Source organism: Thermothelomyces heterothallicus (genome assembly GCF_042370625.1).
Source record: "Thermothelomyces heterothallicus CBS 202.75 unplaced genomic scaffold P884_scaffold_2, whole genome shotgun sequence".
In the NCBI taxonomy this organism is placed as follows: Eukaryota; Fungi; Ascomycota; class Sordariomycetes; order Sordariales; family Chaetomiaceae; genus Thermothelomyces; species Thermothelomyces heterothallicus.
Genome location: NW_027192563.1, coordinates 1,269,721 through 1,286,490, shown reverse-complemented (window position 1 = coordinate 1,286,490; position 16,770 = coordinate 1,269,721). Strand labels below are relative to the sequence as shown.

The window sequence follows — 16,770 nt, the reverse complement described above, 5'->3', positions numbered from 1 at the left end:
TTCCTTTCTGACTGAGCCTTGGGCCGTCGACCTGTTTTCCATCCCGTCGTCTTGTTTCAACTGACTTGAGACGCGCACGCATTTTGTCAGTCGTGTTAATTTTTTTTTTCCTGGCTTACTTCTTCTTTTCTTCCCCCCCTTTTTCCTTCACTCTTTCATTGAGCTTTGCGGGGTGTACACTGTGGAAGCTGGGCTGGTTACCTACAGGAAAATGCTCTTAATTGTACCCATTTAGTGTTTGCTGTGTGTCTGGATATATAGGTGGCCCGTTCTCCCTGTTGCTGTTGGAGACTCGGGCAGTGGGCGAGGAATGCTGGATGAAGTCAATGAGAGCGAAACAAGGTCATACCACTCGTTGTTCTGGCAGTTGCCAGCAGGCTTTTGCGATGTTCGAGATAATATATACCACTGTCTCTTCCGCTCTGTTTCGGATTGAGGGTCCTGATGGCCACAAGTCGTTTCGCTCGCAGGTGTACGCTTTGGTCTTAACAGAACAGAGACGGCTAGAGTTGTTGCAATGACTAGAACTACATTAAGAGGACGTGCCTACTGTTAGCAACTCCGCAGTCTCGGGTACTTGGATATATTGCCTTCATCTGGTGACTGTCGAGTCAAACAAGTGCGACCCTTTGCTTACGAAAGTCTAGGTACATACATATATATATATACATGACTGATGCACCTGACCGGTTGCGAGTGAACCATACTCATCCTCTAACCCCACTCAGTACTGCTTTTATAGGATGTTGCAAAACGGCCACGTCCAGACCCAGAGGTGCACAACCCTTGTCATCTCGTCGCAGATGCGTTTTCAGCTACTGGCTCGTCACCAAGCAGAGGTAGATGCCCCAGCCCAACCCAGCCAGCGCGCCCACCAGGCTCCTCGCCTCCACGCTCGTGAGGAAGACGTAGTTGACCAGGCTGACCAGCGGCCAGAAGCGCCAGCCGGCCTTGGCCAGGTCCCAGAACTCGCCCTTCGCCTCGGCCCAGACGCTGGCCCACGCGACGTCCCGGTACCGCACGGCGTCGCTGCCGAGCAGGAACCCCAGGCCGCCGAACCTCGGGTCCCCGTCCCCGGCGGCCTCCCTCGCCGCGTAGTGGTGCGCCATGCCCTGCCGGATCCCGTGCATGAACAGGCTGAAGAGCACCGCGTTGGCGGCCATGCCGGCCGTCTGGTCGAGCAGCGTCTTGACGACCGTGTTGCGCTTGTTGAGGCGCGGCCTCGCCTCGGCGGCGGCGGCGGCGCCCTTGGCGTCCTTGGACCCCGCAGCAGGCGCAGGCGCTGCTGACGCGGATGGGCCGTGGGCCGGGAAGGTGGACTCGAGAAAGTCCTGCCAGAGGAAGTTGGGGGGCGTGGAGAGCAGGGAGAAGAGGGCGTATTGGAAGACGGGGATGGGGTCGATGATCAGAGGGGTCTGGGTGTGAATGTCAGAAGGGAATTGGGATTACCGCGGGTTGGATACCCGTGCTGGGGAAGAAACTCACGCCGGTCTGGTGGGCTGTGATGGCCTGTGCGAGAATGTTGGAGATGGCGGAAATGATTGTTGTTTGGATCGTAGCGGACACAATTGGGGGCGCCATAGCTGCTTTACTTTAAATGCTTTGAACTCTCTTTTTGAAGAAATCGATTTATTATCCTCTGCTCTCTGCTCTCTGCTCTTTGCTCGACTGTGGTCTTGCTGAAAGTGACACCAGGTAAAAACAGTGCGTGATCAAAAAGGTTGACTGTTGCAAAGTGTGTTTCAGCTTGAGACGGGACTGGTCAGGGAGCCCTACGGGATCACTCTGCATGTAACTAGTTATTGTACGTACAGTACAGTAGATGCCGCACGCAGTAAAGTACCTGACGACAGTGTAACATTGGACCCACCCTGTAAGCGGATGTGCGAGTCGTTGAGCCCAAAAATGGTAAAGGATTGAACTTGGGACAGCGAAGCAATCTTGCAGTCGCTAGTTGATCACAACCCGAACAAAGGGTAGCCCTCGAGAACTCTGGTAGTCGAATAATGATTTGAACCAGTAATGGAGTTACGGAAAAAAATTTTTTTCTTCCTTTATTTGACGAGAGTGGAAACATGATAACATGACGTTTCGATCATCTGCACTTATCCTCCTCCTCATATGCCCCTCGGCAAACCGTCATGACAATCGCGGTTAAATCTTTGGTTCAAGTGTGCTTCTAGGCCATCCATCTCACAGGCAGCAGTAGATACTGGTCGCGCCGGCCTGTGCCCGCCAGAATTCGCATCCTCTTAGCGAGGCCTAGCCTCGCACTTCCCCAACGCACAGCTCCCATGCTCCTTATTCACCGAACCAAACAGCTACGACCGGCAGAGGATCCACATAAAGAATAGCTGCACAATGTAAGAGTAGAAGAAGAGGAACTGGGTCCGCTGGTTCCTCTTCGTCCGAGAATCGAGTGGGTGCATCGTCTGCATGGGGCCCCGGTTGTCGTTGTTGTTTTCCGGCAGCAGCACGTATTTGAGAGACCGCATCTGGTGACAGTGTTAGAGCTGCGACACTACCTCGCCTGGCAGCTGGCACAACGAAGACTTACCAGGAAAAGGGAGTTTGCCAGGAAAGTATAGATAAACACAGTCCAGCCAACCCAGCCGCCCGTCCCCTTGCCGCCGTTGACCACCTCAGCCACACTGATCGTGACGATGACGCCGACAAACTTGTATCCCGAGTAGGCCACAAGGTCCAGCAGCTGCGACTCGTTGGAGATGCTCAGCAGGTAGCAGCCCAGCTTCAGCCCCAGAATCTCCACGATCACGGCCACCAGCGCCGTCGTCGCAATGTACCCAAACAGCTCCGGCTGGAACTGGCCCTTGAGCCCCGAGATGAGCGCCTGCAGGAAGATGTACGTCACTAGCGACATGACGGGGATGTACATGTCGGGGCTGTTGATGTCGTCGCGCGGCGGCAGGTACCAGGTCTCCTGGCCCGAAGGGCCCGTGGCCTGTCGTCGAGTCCACGGCTTGTGCCTCCAAGGAAAGAGGACGAGGAACAGCTTGTTTATTACATACGAATTGGTGACGATGAAGTAGTGCTTGAGCGCCGAGACGTTGACGAAGCGGTTTACCTGGCGTGGTTGGCTGCGCGTTAGCACGGAAGCAGCACGACGGAACGGGACGTGTAGGCCTTGGCGGTCGCTCACGTTCTGTTCTATGTATTCCTGGCCCTGCCTGAATGCGCTTTGGCCGAACTGTGTTGCGAGCTGCGCGGCTGGGTCGTTGATGAAGTTGCCATACTGCCCAAACATCGTAGGGCCGGCCGAAGGCGCCTGTTGTTGGGGGTACGGGCTGCCGTCATAGCCGCTCTGTGGTTGCGATGCCGGTGGAGGCGGAGATCGCAGCTGGGGGACGGTCGAGACATGTTGCGGCACCGGGTGGTGTAGAGGGGGGGACCGTCCGTAGGTTGCGCGCTGCATGGTTAAAGCAACAACTTTTCGGATGCGAGGCGCTGCGGAATCCTAGGAAACGACGCGAGGGATGTCGTAGTGGGCGGGCGAATTGATCGTCGTGACTGAAGTCCGACGAGAAGGTTGTGTGGCAGCAAGTTCCTGTTCTTTGGGCTGCTTCCCAAGCAAGGCTTGCCTGCAAAGGTGCATGCTAAGGTGTCCGGCCCCTGTTGCAGAGAAGCAGCGGGCTTGGCAGAGCAGCAGAGTGCAGCCGGTTAAATCCCGGCGCTAGTTCCTTACTTGGGACCCGGAGGTTGCTGACGCAGGGCTGGGCTACGCCAATCACCGAATGCGATTCCCGTTTTTATGGAAGCAGCAGGGACCCCGTATCTGTGCAACTCAGCTCGACGGGGCCCGAGACTTGCAACTGGACAGGTTTTGAGATCTCATTACACATCCCTGCGCTCCAGTCAGAGCAGCAACAAGTCCAGCACTCGGCCTGCGGTTCAGGATGTTGGACGCCTTCGAGATTATCAATACTTCGGGGGTTGTACTCTGGTCCAGGAGCTATGCGCCTGTTAGCCCCTCGGTGGTCAACAACTTCATCTCTGATGTCTTCATCGAGGAGAAGAGTGCAGTCGCTGGCGCAAAGGACGGCGCATCGGCGGCCTCTAACCCACCGTACAGGCACGACCAGCACAGCTTGCGATGGACCTTCAACAAGGAACTTGGCATCATTTTTGTCGTAAGTGACGGCCTGTCGGAGGGGGAAATCAAATTGCCTGTTCTTCGCCCCTAACACCGGTGAAAGGCCGTCTACCGCTCTCTCCTGCACCTGCCCTGGGTCGATAAGCTTGTCGACAACATCAAAGCCATCTTCGTGAGTCTCTACGACGACCAGCTCAAGAAGCCGAATACCACAATTGTCCAGTGCGTCAAGTTCGACGAGTACTTCGACCAGCAGCTCCGAGAGCTCGAACAAGCGGGCAACAAGTCAGACGCGCGCGCGTACGGTGATGAGACGGTTTCAGGGAGTATAAAGGATGAACCTCCTCTGCCGTCCGCTCTTTCGAACCATGGCAAGGCCCAGAACAAGTCGTCGGCCGAGTCCAGCCCGGTTCCGACGCCCAATGTCTCGCGCCCGTCGACTCCCAGCGCAAGCCACTTGCTAGTGGCCAAGCCTGGCCCAGGGGCCAAAATGTCGAGACGAGCCAGGAAGATGCAGAATAATAACTCGGTACCGCCCTGTTCAGGGGACGAAGCCACGGGGCGAAAGGGCAAGCCGGCCAAAGCGGCCAAGCGCGGGAGGAAGTGGGATGCCGACGGGTTGGCGGACGAGACCGACGATGTCCAGCTCGACTACTCAGTCCACGCGTCTACGACCGACAATGAAGCTGTTGCTGGCGGGAGGCCCGGTGCCGTCGAGGACGTGGATGCTTCTACCTGGGGCTCAAGGACAAAGGGGAAGTTCGTACTCAGGGACTTGGGCGATGAGGTGCATTCAATCCTGGCAGATGCCGAGGCTAAGAACAAGGCGGCAACCGAGACGGAAGCATCCACCGGCCTTGTCGGGTCAAGTCTAAGCGCTATCGGAGGACTCTTCAGGAACGTCGTTGGTGGCAAGACGTTGACGAAGCAGGATCTCGAGAAGGCCATGAAGGGGATGGAGGAGCATCTGCTCAAGAAGAATGTTGCACGCGAGGCCGCCGTGAGGTTATGCGAGGGCGTGGAGAAAGAACTTATCGGCGTCAAGACCGGAAGCTTTGAGAGTATGCTTCTTCTCCTCCTCCTCCTCCTCCTCCTCCTCCTCCTCCTGCTGCTGCTGCTGCTGCTGCTGCTCCTTGAACCCCGCCGCTGACATCAAGACCAGGCATCAACTCTAGGATACGGAAGGCCATGGAAGCCTCGCTCACCAAGATGCTTACCCCCACCTCTTCCCTCGATCTTCTTCGCGAAATCGACTCGGTCACGTCCCCGCCCGCCACTTCGCTTCGCAAAGCCCGCCCTTACGTCATGTCCATTGTCGGCGTGAACGGCGTTGGCAAGTCCACCAACCTCTCCAAGATCTGCTTTTTCCTCCTGCAGAACCAGTATAAGGTGCTCATCGCCGCCGGCGACACATTCCGCTCCGGCGCGGTCGAGCAGTTAGCTGTGCACGTGCGCAACCTGAAAGAGCTAACCGCCCGAGAGGGCGGCAAGGTCGAGTTGTACCAGAAGGGGTACGGCAAGGATGCGGCAGCGGTGGCCAAGGACGCAGTCGCCTTTGCCGCCCAAGAGGGTTTCGATGTTGTGCTCATCGATACTGCTGGGCGGAGGCATAACGACCAGCGGTTGATGTCATCGCTGGAAAAGTTTGCCAAGTTCGCGCAGCCGGACAAGATTCTGATGGTTGGCGAGGTATGTTGTTACTTACGTCGATGGTGCCTTAGGACTTGCAGAACATGCTAACGGGCACAGGCACTTGTCGGAACGGACTCGGTTGCCCAGGCGAGAAACTTCAACGCCGCTTTCGGGTCTGGCCGGTCGCTGGACGGCTTCATCATCTCCAAGTGCGATACCGTCGGGGATATGGTAGGCACTCTGGTTAGCATCGTACACGCCACGAACTTGCCGGTCTTGTTTGTTGGTGTTGGCCAGCACTATTCGGACTTGAGGAACTTCTCGGTCAAGTGGGCGGTCGAGAAGTTGTTGAGCAGCGCATGAAGTGGTTGCGGAGGGCTAAGTGGAGAGGCATGAAGCGCGTCTAGGGTAGTTTGCACTCGGGATAGTCAACGTCTCCTCCCTGGCTCAGACATGAGCATGTATGCAAAGGTGCAATTTTCTGGGATGCCAAAGGATAGTTACCCGTGTCTCAGTTCTCAGGGGTAAGGGAAGGAAGGATAAAGGTTAGGGTTGTATATGGGGCTCTTTCCAATTGCTCTCTTTCAAATTGACTGTCACGTGCTTTCGTGCCTCCCCAAGCTGCGTTTCAACCCCGCGAAACGCGCCTCTCCGTATGCCATCACAACTCCGCGTCTCTTTTCCTCCATTGCAGCAGCGACACGTCCTTGCTTCCCGGCCGCAGCCCCAATGATGGGAGCGGAATATGGCTTCCGATTTTCATGGAAAACCGGCACGTTCCGGTGACTATCAACAGCAGCAACAACCACAGCAGCAACATAATTTTGCCGATCTCAGCGATGGACCGCCGCCCTCAACTCTCGCTGCCCAACTCGTCCAAAACATCTCCACCTCGGCCTCCAAGTCCTCGCGGCCGGACGAGACCGCCGAATTGAAGCACATTTTTGCAACCATCGAGAAGGTAAAAAACGACCCGGGCTGCCTCACGACCCACGACGACCGCGTCGAGCATAACCACCTGCTTGTCTACGTTTGCGGCGGCGTTTTCCTCGAGAGCCTCAAGCCGGATGACGCTTTTGCGGACCGTGAGCGGCTCCGGACGGATGCGCTCAAGGCGATCAATTTCCTGAGGGTCACAATCAAGGAGACGCCGACGGTGCTGAAGCGGACTACCGACGGCAATACTTTCTTGAGGAGGGGCAAGGAGCCGCTTTGGGCGTGGATCCTGCCGAGGCTGCTGCGCTTGCTGGGACACAGGCGGTGTCTGGGGATATCCCGAGATGTTGAGGAGTTGTGCCGTTATGTGCTGCTCCTTGCTGCGGAACAGCCGGGTTTGTGGGATCTGGGAAGGAGCCTGATGGGGTACTTTCAAGCGAACCTCGCTGGTGAGTCCATTGGTCTTTTGTGTGCAAATACGTGGCCCTGACATGCCACTCTCTCCAGCGGTCATCGCAAGGTTCAAGCAGACATTGCCGGGTTCGAGCGAGAGCACGATCGAGATCAGGCTACCTCCGAGGGCACTCCTCGACGCCCTGCCTGATGGCGCGGCTCGCGGATGCACCTACACCCTTCGAGATGCCGAACATCTTCTCCGACACGCTCTGAGCATTCTAGTAGTAATCAAGGGCGTAGTAGTGCAAGAGCCAGGATCGCAAGCTTCGCTGCTCTACGGTCAAGATACCGTCTGGTTCTTGGACGCTTTGCAGACACTCGGTGCGATCCTCACCAACTGGCCGACGCCGCTAGGTGTCAGTCTAGCTCCAGTGCTTCAGGCATCAATAGATGTGGTTGAAGCTTACAGACTCTCCCGCAGTCCTGACTCGGCACTCTACCACAAAGGATGCGCTACGTTGAGTTTGGTCTGCGCTGAATTCTTACGCAACCCTCCTGCGCTACTCGCCCAAGATGACGATGGCGTCTCTCTTCGACGAACTCTGTGCTTTGCGTTGATCCACCTCGCCAGCGCTCTGGCGGATCATGCGCCCACATCGCGACTCATCACCTCCGGGTTGCTCCCTCTTGCTCACCGTCTCATCTCCGAGAATCCGGTTATTGGAACGGGCACTGATGTCTGGGTACGGTTTCCGTGTCTCTCTCAATGTTTCTTTGCTAATGTTACCTAGCGAGCCGTTCAGCTCCTCACCGAGACAATGGCCACCTCCTCACCAGAAGGCTCTGGAATCGAAATCGACCCCGGTAATTTCGTGGACAGCGAGCTCCGCTCTCAGGTGCAGAGCATGGTTCTTCGGCAAGGGAACGACCAAGTTAGGGGTCCCATTGCAAAGCGCAGAAAGGTTGACGATGGCGAGTCATCGCCATTGGTCGAGCTCAAAGGCCAACTCTGTCGTCTGGTCAAAGCTGATTCTAACAGCCCGTTGGATGCCTTGGAGACTCATATACTGTTTGTTTCCCCTGCCTTTCCGCTGAGCTTCAGCTGACCGGGGAACAGGGAACAACTCCCTCTCATGGATGGAGAGGACCAATGTCAGCTCATTGACCTTGTCTCTCGTACTGCGTGCGCTGCCGACAACACGTTAAAGCTTGTGAGAGGCAAACAGTCTCCGATGACTAGCTATCTGTGCTCCTTTTGCTCTGAGACAAACCCAGACGTTCTCCCTGTTGCTCCTCGATGCGAACAACTTGCTGATATGGGAATATCTACCTTCAGCAAGATCATCAAGCTTCCGAAGTTCCTAGAATCCAGGCGGCTTCGAGTGCTAGCCATGATTGCTCTCCGACGTTTAGCAAAACACTCTACAGCTAGCGAGTTTTGGGACCTGGAAAAATCTGGCCCAGGGCAATGGTGCCTTCAGTCGTTGCAAAGTTCCATCCGAGAACTCCGCATCGCCGCTGGGCGCACCCTCTCTGTTTTCATATCGGAGCCACCCATCCCCGGCTTCGACTGGGCAGTCCTGGCACGGAACCGGGCCAACGCGTTGGGTTTTCTCAAGTCAGTTTCCGAAAAGGGTGCAGCGAATCTGAACGAGACCTGCATTATGGCTTGGGCCCAGGTCGGGAAAGCTGTGTCTGTTGACGGACTCAACCTGGCTGTCATCAAACTGGTGGAGTACCTGGGACACCGCAACATGATAGTGTCTGGCCTCGCCTTCAGCGAGATTTTGAACCTCGCCGAGTCCCGGGGGGAGACACCGGCACAGCTCTTTGAACCCTTCTGGGGAAACCTGGCGTTCTCCGTTGTCAAAGACCTGGTGACGAAGCCGCAGACGGCGCAGTTGGTTGCCGATCTGATGCAGATAAGCGTCTCGGACCTCCTGCGCATGCTGCAGAAGCATGCCTTGCCCTGGTTGGTCCTGACCAAGAAACGCGAGGTGATCCAAAAAATTGCCGAAGCACGCGGCGATAAAGAAATCTGGGAGACATGTATGGACGCCAACAACTTGCCGTCTATCCTGTCGCTTCTTCTCATTCAGGATGCTCCTGACATCGCTGCTCATACCATGTCCCTGCTTGGCCATATCTCTCCTCGCGTGAACAGCTTCGAGTTGGCCGAGCTATTGCGGACAGATCCCCTCACAATCGCCCTGGAACTCTTCAAGGCTGCTGCTGATGCGAGTGAGGCACGCAAGGCGCGGGTAGGTCCGATCCGGTATGGCAGAGATATTAAGGAGACTAACAGCACCCAGGTCCGAGAAGCGCTTACTACAATAGCTCTGCTCTTAGCGGATCAAAAAGACAAAGACAAGAAAAAGAAATCTCAGGTCGTCGGGCGCTACCTTCAGCAACACGCCCTCGGCCTGACCGCACGGCTCAGCGAGGTTATCAACGACCCCTGGTTGATGCACCCTCCAGTCTCCGAACAACGAAGATGCCTTGGGGCCATGGAAGAGATGATACGAGTCTGCAACTCTTTTGTGTGCATTGCTCGCCCACAGATATCGGCTTGCCTCATCTCTGCGCTCGCATCCGATGACTTGCGTTCGGCGGCCTTCTCTTGCTGGGAAGTGATGCTCACTCACATGGAGGAGGCGGACGTCGAGGCGCTGATTGAAACGACATTTTTTATCATTGCCTATTATTGGAAGCTGTTCGACAGTTCGACCAAGAAGAAAGCCGAACTGCTGATCCTGAACCTTCTCAAAGACCACAGAGAATTGCTGGCTCACCACGTTCATTATCTGCCTTCGCTCGGCAACGTTGATGAGCTTGTCGAAATACGCCAGGCATTGGACAGACTTAAAGAACCCTTAGACAATAGGGAAGCCTTTGCTGTGTTCGCCAAGCGAATAAGCCATGAAATCCCCGGTGTGGTGGAGCAAGCGCTGGTAGAATTGTGTGCGTTCCTCGACAGGAACCAAGGCTACCTCCAGACGTCGGCTGTCAGCGAGCAGCCAGACTCGGTCATTGCGATACTGATACGCTCGCTTCTCGACTGCTCCGCCAAGTACAACGGCTGGCATGTCGAGATCGGCCGGCTTTGTGCCCAAGCGATTGGCCTCATCGGCTGCCTGGACTCGAACCGCTTGGAGACGGAACGCGAGCAGAAACAATTCGTTGTGACCCACAACTTTGAGGACGCCGGCGAAACCACTGATTTCGTGGCATTTATGCTCGAGAATGTACTCGTCAAAGCCTTTCTGTCAACTACCGACACCAAGTTCCAAGGCTTCCTCTCCTACGCAATGCAGGAGCTCTTGAAGACGTCCGGCTTCCAAGATTCGTGCGCTGATCGTGGGCAGGGATCCAGCGAGACAACCTACAGGAAATGGCTGGCCTTCTCGGAAAAAACGCGAGAAGTATTGACGCCCTTTCTATCTTCGAGATTTGTTGTTGCGCCCATGCCCCGGCAGGCGACGGAGTACCCCGTCTTCAAGCACGGGAAGTCGTACGCGGTTTGGCTTAGGGCTCTTGTTCTTGACCTTCTTCGCAACGGCCAGAATCTCTTCAGCCAGACGGTCTTTGAACCGCTCTGCCGGCTGATCAAGGTTAAGGACCTTACAGTCACGGAGTTTCTACTGCCCTATGTCGTCCTACATGTTATTGTCGGGCAGGAGGAGAAGGACGAGTTTAGGAAGAAGATTTCAGCCGAGCTGGCGGCCGTGCTGAAATACCAGCCCCCGGAGACTGCGTCCTACGTGGAAAAGGAAGAGACGAAGATGTTTTACCAGGTAATTGTTTGCGAATTTTCTTTAGGAATCTTTGCTGACTCCTGTTAGGCAGTCTTTCGCATCCTCGACTATTGCATGAGGTGGAAGCAGGCCAAACAGTCCCAACCCGGGCTTACAGAAAGAGGCCAAACCTGGATCAAATGGGTCGATGAAGTCATTGGCTCTCTCGATCCGGAGCTTATTTCACAGCGAGCTGTGGATTGCAACGAATATGCTCGAGCACTCTTCTTCCTGGAGCCACATTTTGAGAACCGAGAGAAAAAGGCTGGAAAGGAAGAAAACGACCGCATATTGCAGTCTCTGCAGGACATCTACACACAGATTGACGACCCGGATGGTCTTGACGGCGTGTCGGCACGCTTGCAGCACATCACCCTGGGCCAACAAGCCCTCAATCATCGCAAAGCCGGACGCTGGACGGCAGCACAGACTTGGTACGAGATCCGACTGGCGGAATCTCCCGACGATGCAGATATTCAATTGGATCTCCTCACATGCCTCAAGGAGTCTGGACAACACGGTAAGACCCTCCGGTGGGCATAAGACCTCCTTCTGTTACTGACTCCCGCGCCCGCAGATGTCTTGCTCAACTACGTCGAAGGCATGGCCGCAAACGCAAACACGGTGAACAGAATCGCACCGTTTGCTGTTGAAGCTTCGTGGGCAACGGGCAGATGGCAAACGCTCGAGAAATATCTTCGACTGTATAATGCTGGGGATGTCTCCGAGGTGTTCAACCTTGGCGTCGGACAAGCTCTGCTTTGTCTCAAGGATGGAAATGTGGATAAGTTCAGAGAGCACATCCAGATGCTTCGAGACAAGGTATCGGGTTCATTAACGTACTCGACCACCTCCTCACTGCGGGCTAGCCACGATGCCATGCTCAAGTGCCATGTCCTGGGCGATCTGGAGTTGATTGCCAATGACAAGTTCAAAGGGGATGGGGACCGGCAAAGTGTTCTTCTGGCGCTCGAACGGCGGCTTGAAGTTCTCGGAGCTTATGTGAGTGATAAGCAGTATCTCCTTGGGATCAGGAGAGCAGCGATGGAGTTGATGAGGTACGTGAAACAACCTCCCCTGAAGCACCAGTGTCTGCTAACCTTCTCAGACCCAGATTCACAAACGAGGATATTTCCTCCCAGTGGTTGTCCAGTGCGCGTCTGGCAAGGAAATATGGGTCCATGCATCAGTCCTTCAACGCGGTGCTACATGCTCAGCAGCTTGGAGACGGCTCCGCCATCATCGAGAACGCCAGGTTACTGTACAAGGACGGCCATCACCGCAAAGCAATTCAGATCTTGCAGCTTGCCATCTCGACCAACTCTTTCATCAACGACAGCTCCACCAGTGTCATTAGTGTCCCGCCGACGTCTAGCAAGGGACCGGAGGCACAACGCAGCCTCTTGACGGCAAGGGCTTACCTTCTCCTGGCGAAATGGCTGGACTCTACGGGCCAGACACATGCCAGCGCTCTTCGCTCACAATACCAGCAAGCGGCGAAGACTCACCCTCAGTGGGAGAAGGGGCATTATTACCTAGGCCGCCACTACAAAAAAGTCTTGGAGTCGGAGAAGGCTCTCACGCCGGACGATCAGACAGACGAGTACTTGACCGGCGAGACCGCCAAGCTGGTCATCGAGAACTATCTCCGCTCGCTCAGTTTTGGGACGAAGTATCTCTCTCAGACCTTGCCACGCATCCTTACTCTGTTTCTCGAATTGGGCAGCCAAGTCGACAAGGCTCCTGATGGCAAAATCTCGCTGTCTCAGGAGTTGCGAGACCGCAGGAAGATCATTCTCCAGGAGTTGTCCAAGCAGTTTCAAAAGCACATCACGCGCTTACCAGCGTACATATTTTACACTTCTTTGCCACAGATTGTGGCAAGGATCGCGCACCCACACCCCGAGGTGTTCAGGGTTTTGGAGCAGATGATCCTCAAAGTGGTCGAGAACCATCCTCGACAAGCGCTATGGAGCCTCTTCCCGCTCATGGCGGCAAACCAAGCCGGTGAGCGACGGGCAAGGAGCTTTCATATCTTGAAAGCTGTCCGTAGTATCAACGCGAAGGGCGACGGCTTCTCCGAAGGTTTGGGGGTGCTACTCAGAAAAGGCGAGAAGCTGGCCGAGCAGCTATTGATCGCTGCCACCAACGGTGCCTTCCCGAATAACAAGACGAGCACGGCAAGCATCACGAAAGACCTCAACTTCAACCACAAGTGCACGCCTTGTCCACTTGTGCTGCCGATTGAGGCTTGTCTAACAGCTACGCTGCCGACTCTAACGGACAATGTTCGAAAACACAAGCCATTTTCGCGCGACGTCATCACCATTGATTCGTTTCTGGACCATGTCCTGGTCCTCGGCTCACTGGCGAAACCGCGCAAGCTCACGGCGCGCGGATCGGACGGCAAGCTCTACGGCCTGCTGGTCAAACCGAAAGACGACCTCCGCACTGACCAGCGGCTGATGGAGTTTAACACCCTCATCAACCGCTCCCTCAAGCGCGACGCTGAATCCAGCCGCAGACAGCTCTACATCCGGACCTACGCCGTCACGCCGCTGAACGAAAGGGTTGGCATCATCGAGTGGGTCGACGGCCTCAAAACGCTGCGAGAAATCGCAACCAAATTATTGACGTCGCGCGGCATCAAGATTGAATACAACGAGGCCGCTCAAATGATGAACCGGGCCCTCTTGTCGGACGCGAATATCCGCATCTTCACCGAGGACTTACTTGGGATGTACCCGCCAGTGTTACCTGAATGGTTCATTGCGCAGTTCCCAAACCCCTCGGCGTGGTTCGCCGCCCGACTCAAATTTACGCGCTCCTGCGCAGTCATGTCCATGGTTGGCACCATCCTCGGGCTGGGCGACAGACACGCCGAAAACCTGCTGCTCGAGGAGGGCAATGGTGGCATCCTCCACGTTGACTTCAACTGCCTGTTCGAAAAAGGGCTTCACTTGGCCCAGCCGGAGCGCGTGCCGTTCCGGCTGACGCACAACATGGAGACAGCGATGGGCATCTACCGCTACGAGGGCCCCTTCAGGCACTGCAGCGAGGTAACGCTGCGGATCCTGCGGCAGCAGGAGGAGACGCTCATGACCATCCTCGAGGCCTTCATCTACGATCCCACGCTGGACTTACAGAACAGTAAGAAGCGGCCTCAGAAGGGCCCTCCGCTCAACCCGACCCGCGTGGTCGAAACCATCCGGCGCAAGATTAGGGGCCTGTTGCCGGAAGAGAGCATACCTCTTGGTGTGGAAGGCCAGGTGGAGGAGTTGATTAAGCAGGCGATCGACCCGAAGAATCTGGCGGCCATGTATATCGGTTGGTTACCTTTCATGTGATGAGTTATTTGGGGCGGGGGGGGGGGGGGGGGGGGGGGGGGGTTATTGCTTGATGATGATGGTCGTTCAAGGGAAACGGGCGGCTTCTTCAGGGCATCATTGAAAGGTCAAGCGCAACATGGGAAATTGGGATTGATCAATTGCATGAATTCATGATGAGAATGAATTTATAGGAAATGAAATGGATTTACGTACAGGATGTCGAATTTTGCTGTTGCGATTCACAACAGAGGTCGAAATGAAGAGGAATACATCGCACTGCAATTAGGCATGTATAGTATGTAGGTATATCCACCGCAATGCTTTGGTTTCTGCAGTGGGCAATCGATCCCCGCCAAATGCGGTAGTGGCAGTGAGGTCAGCGACCCTGGCAGGTTCGTTCATCATCTAATCTCCCTTGGCTCAGTTTATCTCTCGCATCGCACTTTCCGGTCCCAAAACGAAATTTCAGCTGCTGCCCCCAGTAACTTAATGCATTATGATCAAATTGTTCCCATCGAGGCTTGAAACACGTCCCTAATTCGAAGAGACCCCAGCCGAGATTAAGACTGAGCAGCAAAGTAACGCAGCCTCTGTGGCGCGCCGCCACACACGCTTGGCCTCTCCAATTGACGCGGCGTCATCTACAAAGCACCGGCTCGAACTCTCTCTGATCTGCACGCAGCCTCAAACCTATTAGTTTCGAACACCGTTTTGTGAGCGGTACTCGTTGAGAAAGTCCGATCGTCATCAGGTTCTGCGCGCAAAATGTCTTATCGCATTGGTAAGCCTGATTTCATCCGATTTGACACACATGTTCAACCTGCGCAGCTCTCATGCTCCTCTCTGAAGCTCAAGCTTGGAGATGGCCTCCAGCTTTTAAGACGTCCCAAGACTCCCTCCCGCAAATGACGGACTGGCATTGATCACCGCCAGACCACAGTGGCATTGACATGTAGTCAAACATTGAGATGAAATCTGCGGCTAATCTTCTTCTTTTTTTTTTTTTTTTTTGCAGAAATCTCGCCCTCTGGACGGGCAGGCTGTCAGGTATCAGCATGCAAGAAGGAGGGCAAGAAGATTGCGAAAGGCGAACTCCGCCTGGGAAGCTGGGTCGAGTACAGGGAGCAGGACCGCGGCGGCTGGCAATGGAGACATTGGTACGCGCCCTTCTTCCGTTATAATCGTCGCACGTTGGTGGCAGGGAAGGGTATTGACGAATCTCTTCCACCAGGGGCTGCGTCTCTGGAGAGCAGGTTGTGAACATACAACAGAAGATTGGCAAGGATTCCAATGGCGAGTATAGGTGGGATGCTATTGATGGCTGGGAGGATCTGGAGTAAGCCCGATGCCGCAGTTCGCTGCTTTGCCCTTTGGGATTGTATGGGCAGGATGCTGACGGCGACCAGAGATCGCCCTGATATTCGGGAAAAGATCAAGCGAGTCATCAGGCAGGGCCATATAGATCCTGAAGATTTCAATGGCGTGAGTACCATGTCGGGTCCCGCTACTAGATCACTGCAGATGGGCTGACGTGGGCAATCAAGGACCCCGAGATGAACGTCCCGGGGCAGAAGGGTATTCATCGGCGCCAGAAGAAGGCCAAGACAGAGCCCGAAGCCGAGCCGGCATCAGGCGAGGAGGTCAAAGATGGGAACAAGGACGAGGCCGAGCGCGAGAAGGAAGGGGCCAAGAAGTCCAAGAAAGCGGGTTCTAAGAGCCATCGCGGAAAGACGGAGGTTGAGGATGAGGAGGCCGACGAACCGGAGCCCAAAAAACCCAGGAAAGCAACCGGCAAGCGTGGCCGGGAGGAGAAGCATGAGCCAGACGAGAAGGCCGATGAGCCGGCTCCGCCTGTCAAGAAGGCCAAGCGCGCCTCCAAGAAGGATTCTGTGCCCGAGCCGGCGCCTAAGCCGGAAAAGTCGAAAAAAGCAGGCAAGGGCAAGGGTGGTGCCAGAGGTAGCGCTGCTATCAAGGAGGAGAGCGAGTCCGAGCTCCCACCCGAGCCGACACCGGAAACCCCCAAGAAGGGAGGCAGAGGCAAGCGTGCCGCCAAGGTTTCCGTCAAGGAGGAGAGCAATGGGGTGTCAGAGGCCGAACCTGAGCCTGAGCCCGAGCCGGCCAAGAAGAAAGCTTCGAGGTCTAAAAAAGTAAAAAAGGGGGCCTCGGCTTCTCCTGAGCCCGACACGAAGTCTGGCGCCGGCGCTGTATCCACGTCTGCTCCCAAATCCGGGACCGCGTCTAAGCCAGGAAAAGAAGAAGAAGAAAGAGGCGAGGAGAACACGGCGCCGAAGACCAAGAAGGGCCGCAAGGGTTCAGAGAAGTCCGTTCCTATGTCGAAGGGACGGGCCAGAAAGGCGTAAGTACAGGAGTGAGACCGCTTGTAAGTGCTTGCTAACCCACTGTTTGCAGGGCGGCTTGAGGAAGTGTAAATTCTCTACGCCAACAGCTTGATTCCCAGAGGGGGAATCGTCGCTCGATTGCTCCATTTCCTTCCATTGGGTTGAGCTACAGAGGGGATTTTAGATCGGATAAGGTTCATCAGCTGTCCTACTCTGCAGCTAGGTGGAATGGG

General features: G+C 55.5%; 5 protein-coding genes across 5 annotated transcripts; 3 read left to right on the top strand and 2 right to left on the bottom strand.

Moving 5' to 3' along the window:
- Window positions 1-570: 570 nt before the first annotated feature.
- P884DRAFT_236432 (uncharacterized protein) lies at window positions 571-1,748 on the bottom strand. The gene is made up of 2 exons (XM_069439991.1): window positions 1,486-1,748; window positions 571-1,415 (listed from the first exon to the last, which is right to left on the bottom strand). Exons 1-2 carry the CDS (start codon window positions 1,579-1,581, stop codon window positions 816-818), a joined length of 696 nt encoding a protein of 231 aa, XP_069301222.1. The 5' UTR covers window positions 1,582-1,748; the 3' UTR covers window positions 571-815.
- Window positions 1,749-1,843: 95 nt separating this feature from the next.
- Window positions 1,844-3,586, bottom strand: P884DRAFT_327053 (YIF1-domain-containing protein). Its single transcript, XM_069445510.1, has 3 exons — window positions 3,161-3,586; window positions 2,558-3,085; window positions 1,844-2,495 (listed from the first exon to the last, which is right to left on the bottom strand). The coding sequence occupies exons 1-3, from the start codon at window positions 3,431-3,433 to the stop codon at window positions 2,322-2,324; spliced, it is 975 nt and encodes a 324-aa protein (XP_069301221.1). The 5' UTR covers window positions 3,434-3,586; the 3' UTR covers window positions 1,844-2,321.
- Window positions 3,587-3,914: 328 nt separating this feature from the next.
- Window positions 3,915-6,106, top strand: P884DRAFT_266857 (signal recognition particle, alpha subunit, N-terminal-domain-containing protein; the record flags this gene model as incomplete). The annotated part of the gene is made up of 4 exons (XM_069442061.1): window positions 3,915-4,148; window positions 4,215-5,172; window positions 5,274-5,800; window positions 5,861-6,106. 4 exons carry the CDS (start codon window positions 3,915-3,917, stop codon window positions 6,104-6,106), a joined length of 1,965 nt encoding a protein of 654 aa, XP_069301220.1.
- A 322-nt stretch (window positions 6,107-6,428) lies between these two features.
- On the top strand, window positions 6,429-14,217 carry P884DRAFT_216832 (phosphatidyl inositol 3-kinase-like protein; the record flags this gene model as incomplete). Its single annotated transcript, XM_069439327.1, has 7 exons — window positions 6,429-7,128; window positions 7,187-7,818; window positions 7,867-8,144; window positions 8,193-10,869; window positions 10,918-11,389; window positions 11,447-11,927; window positions 11,978-14,217. The coding sequence occupies exons 1-7, from the start codon at window positions 6,489-6,491 to the stop codon at window positions 14,214-14,216; spliced, it is 7,419 nt and encodes a 2,472-aa protein (XP_069301219.1). The 5' UTR covers window positions 6,429-6,488.
- Window positions 14,218-14,690: 473 nt separating this feature from the next.
- Window positions 14,691-16,770, top strand: P884DRAFT_53207 (poly polymerase and DNA-ligase Zn-finger region-domain-containing protein). Its single transcript, XM_069445948.1, has 6 exons — window positions 14,691-14,979; window positions 15,214-15,355; window positions 15,430-15,534; window positions 15,605-15,680; window positions 15,791-16,554; window positions 16,608-16,770. Exons 1-6 carry the CDS (start codon window positions 14,964-14,966, stop codon window positions 16,615-16,617), a joined length of 1,113 nt encoding a protein of 370 aa, XP_069301218.1. The 5' UTR covers window positions 14,691-14,963; the 3' UTR covers window positions 16,618-16,770.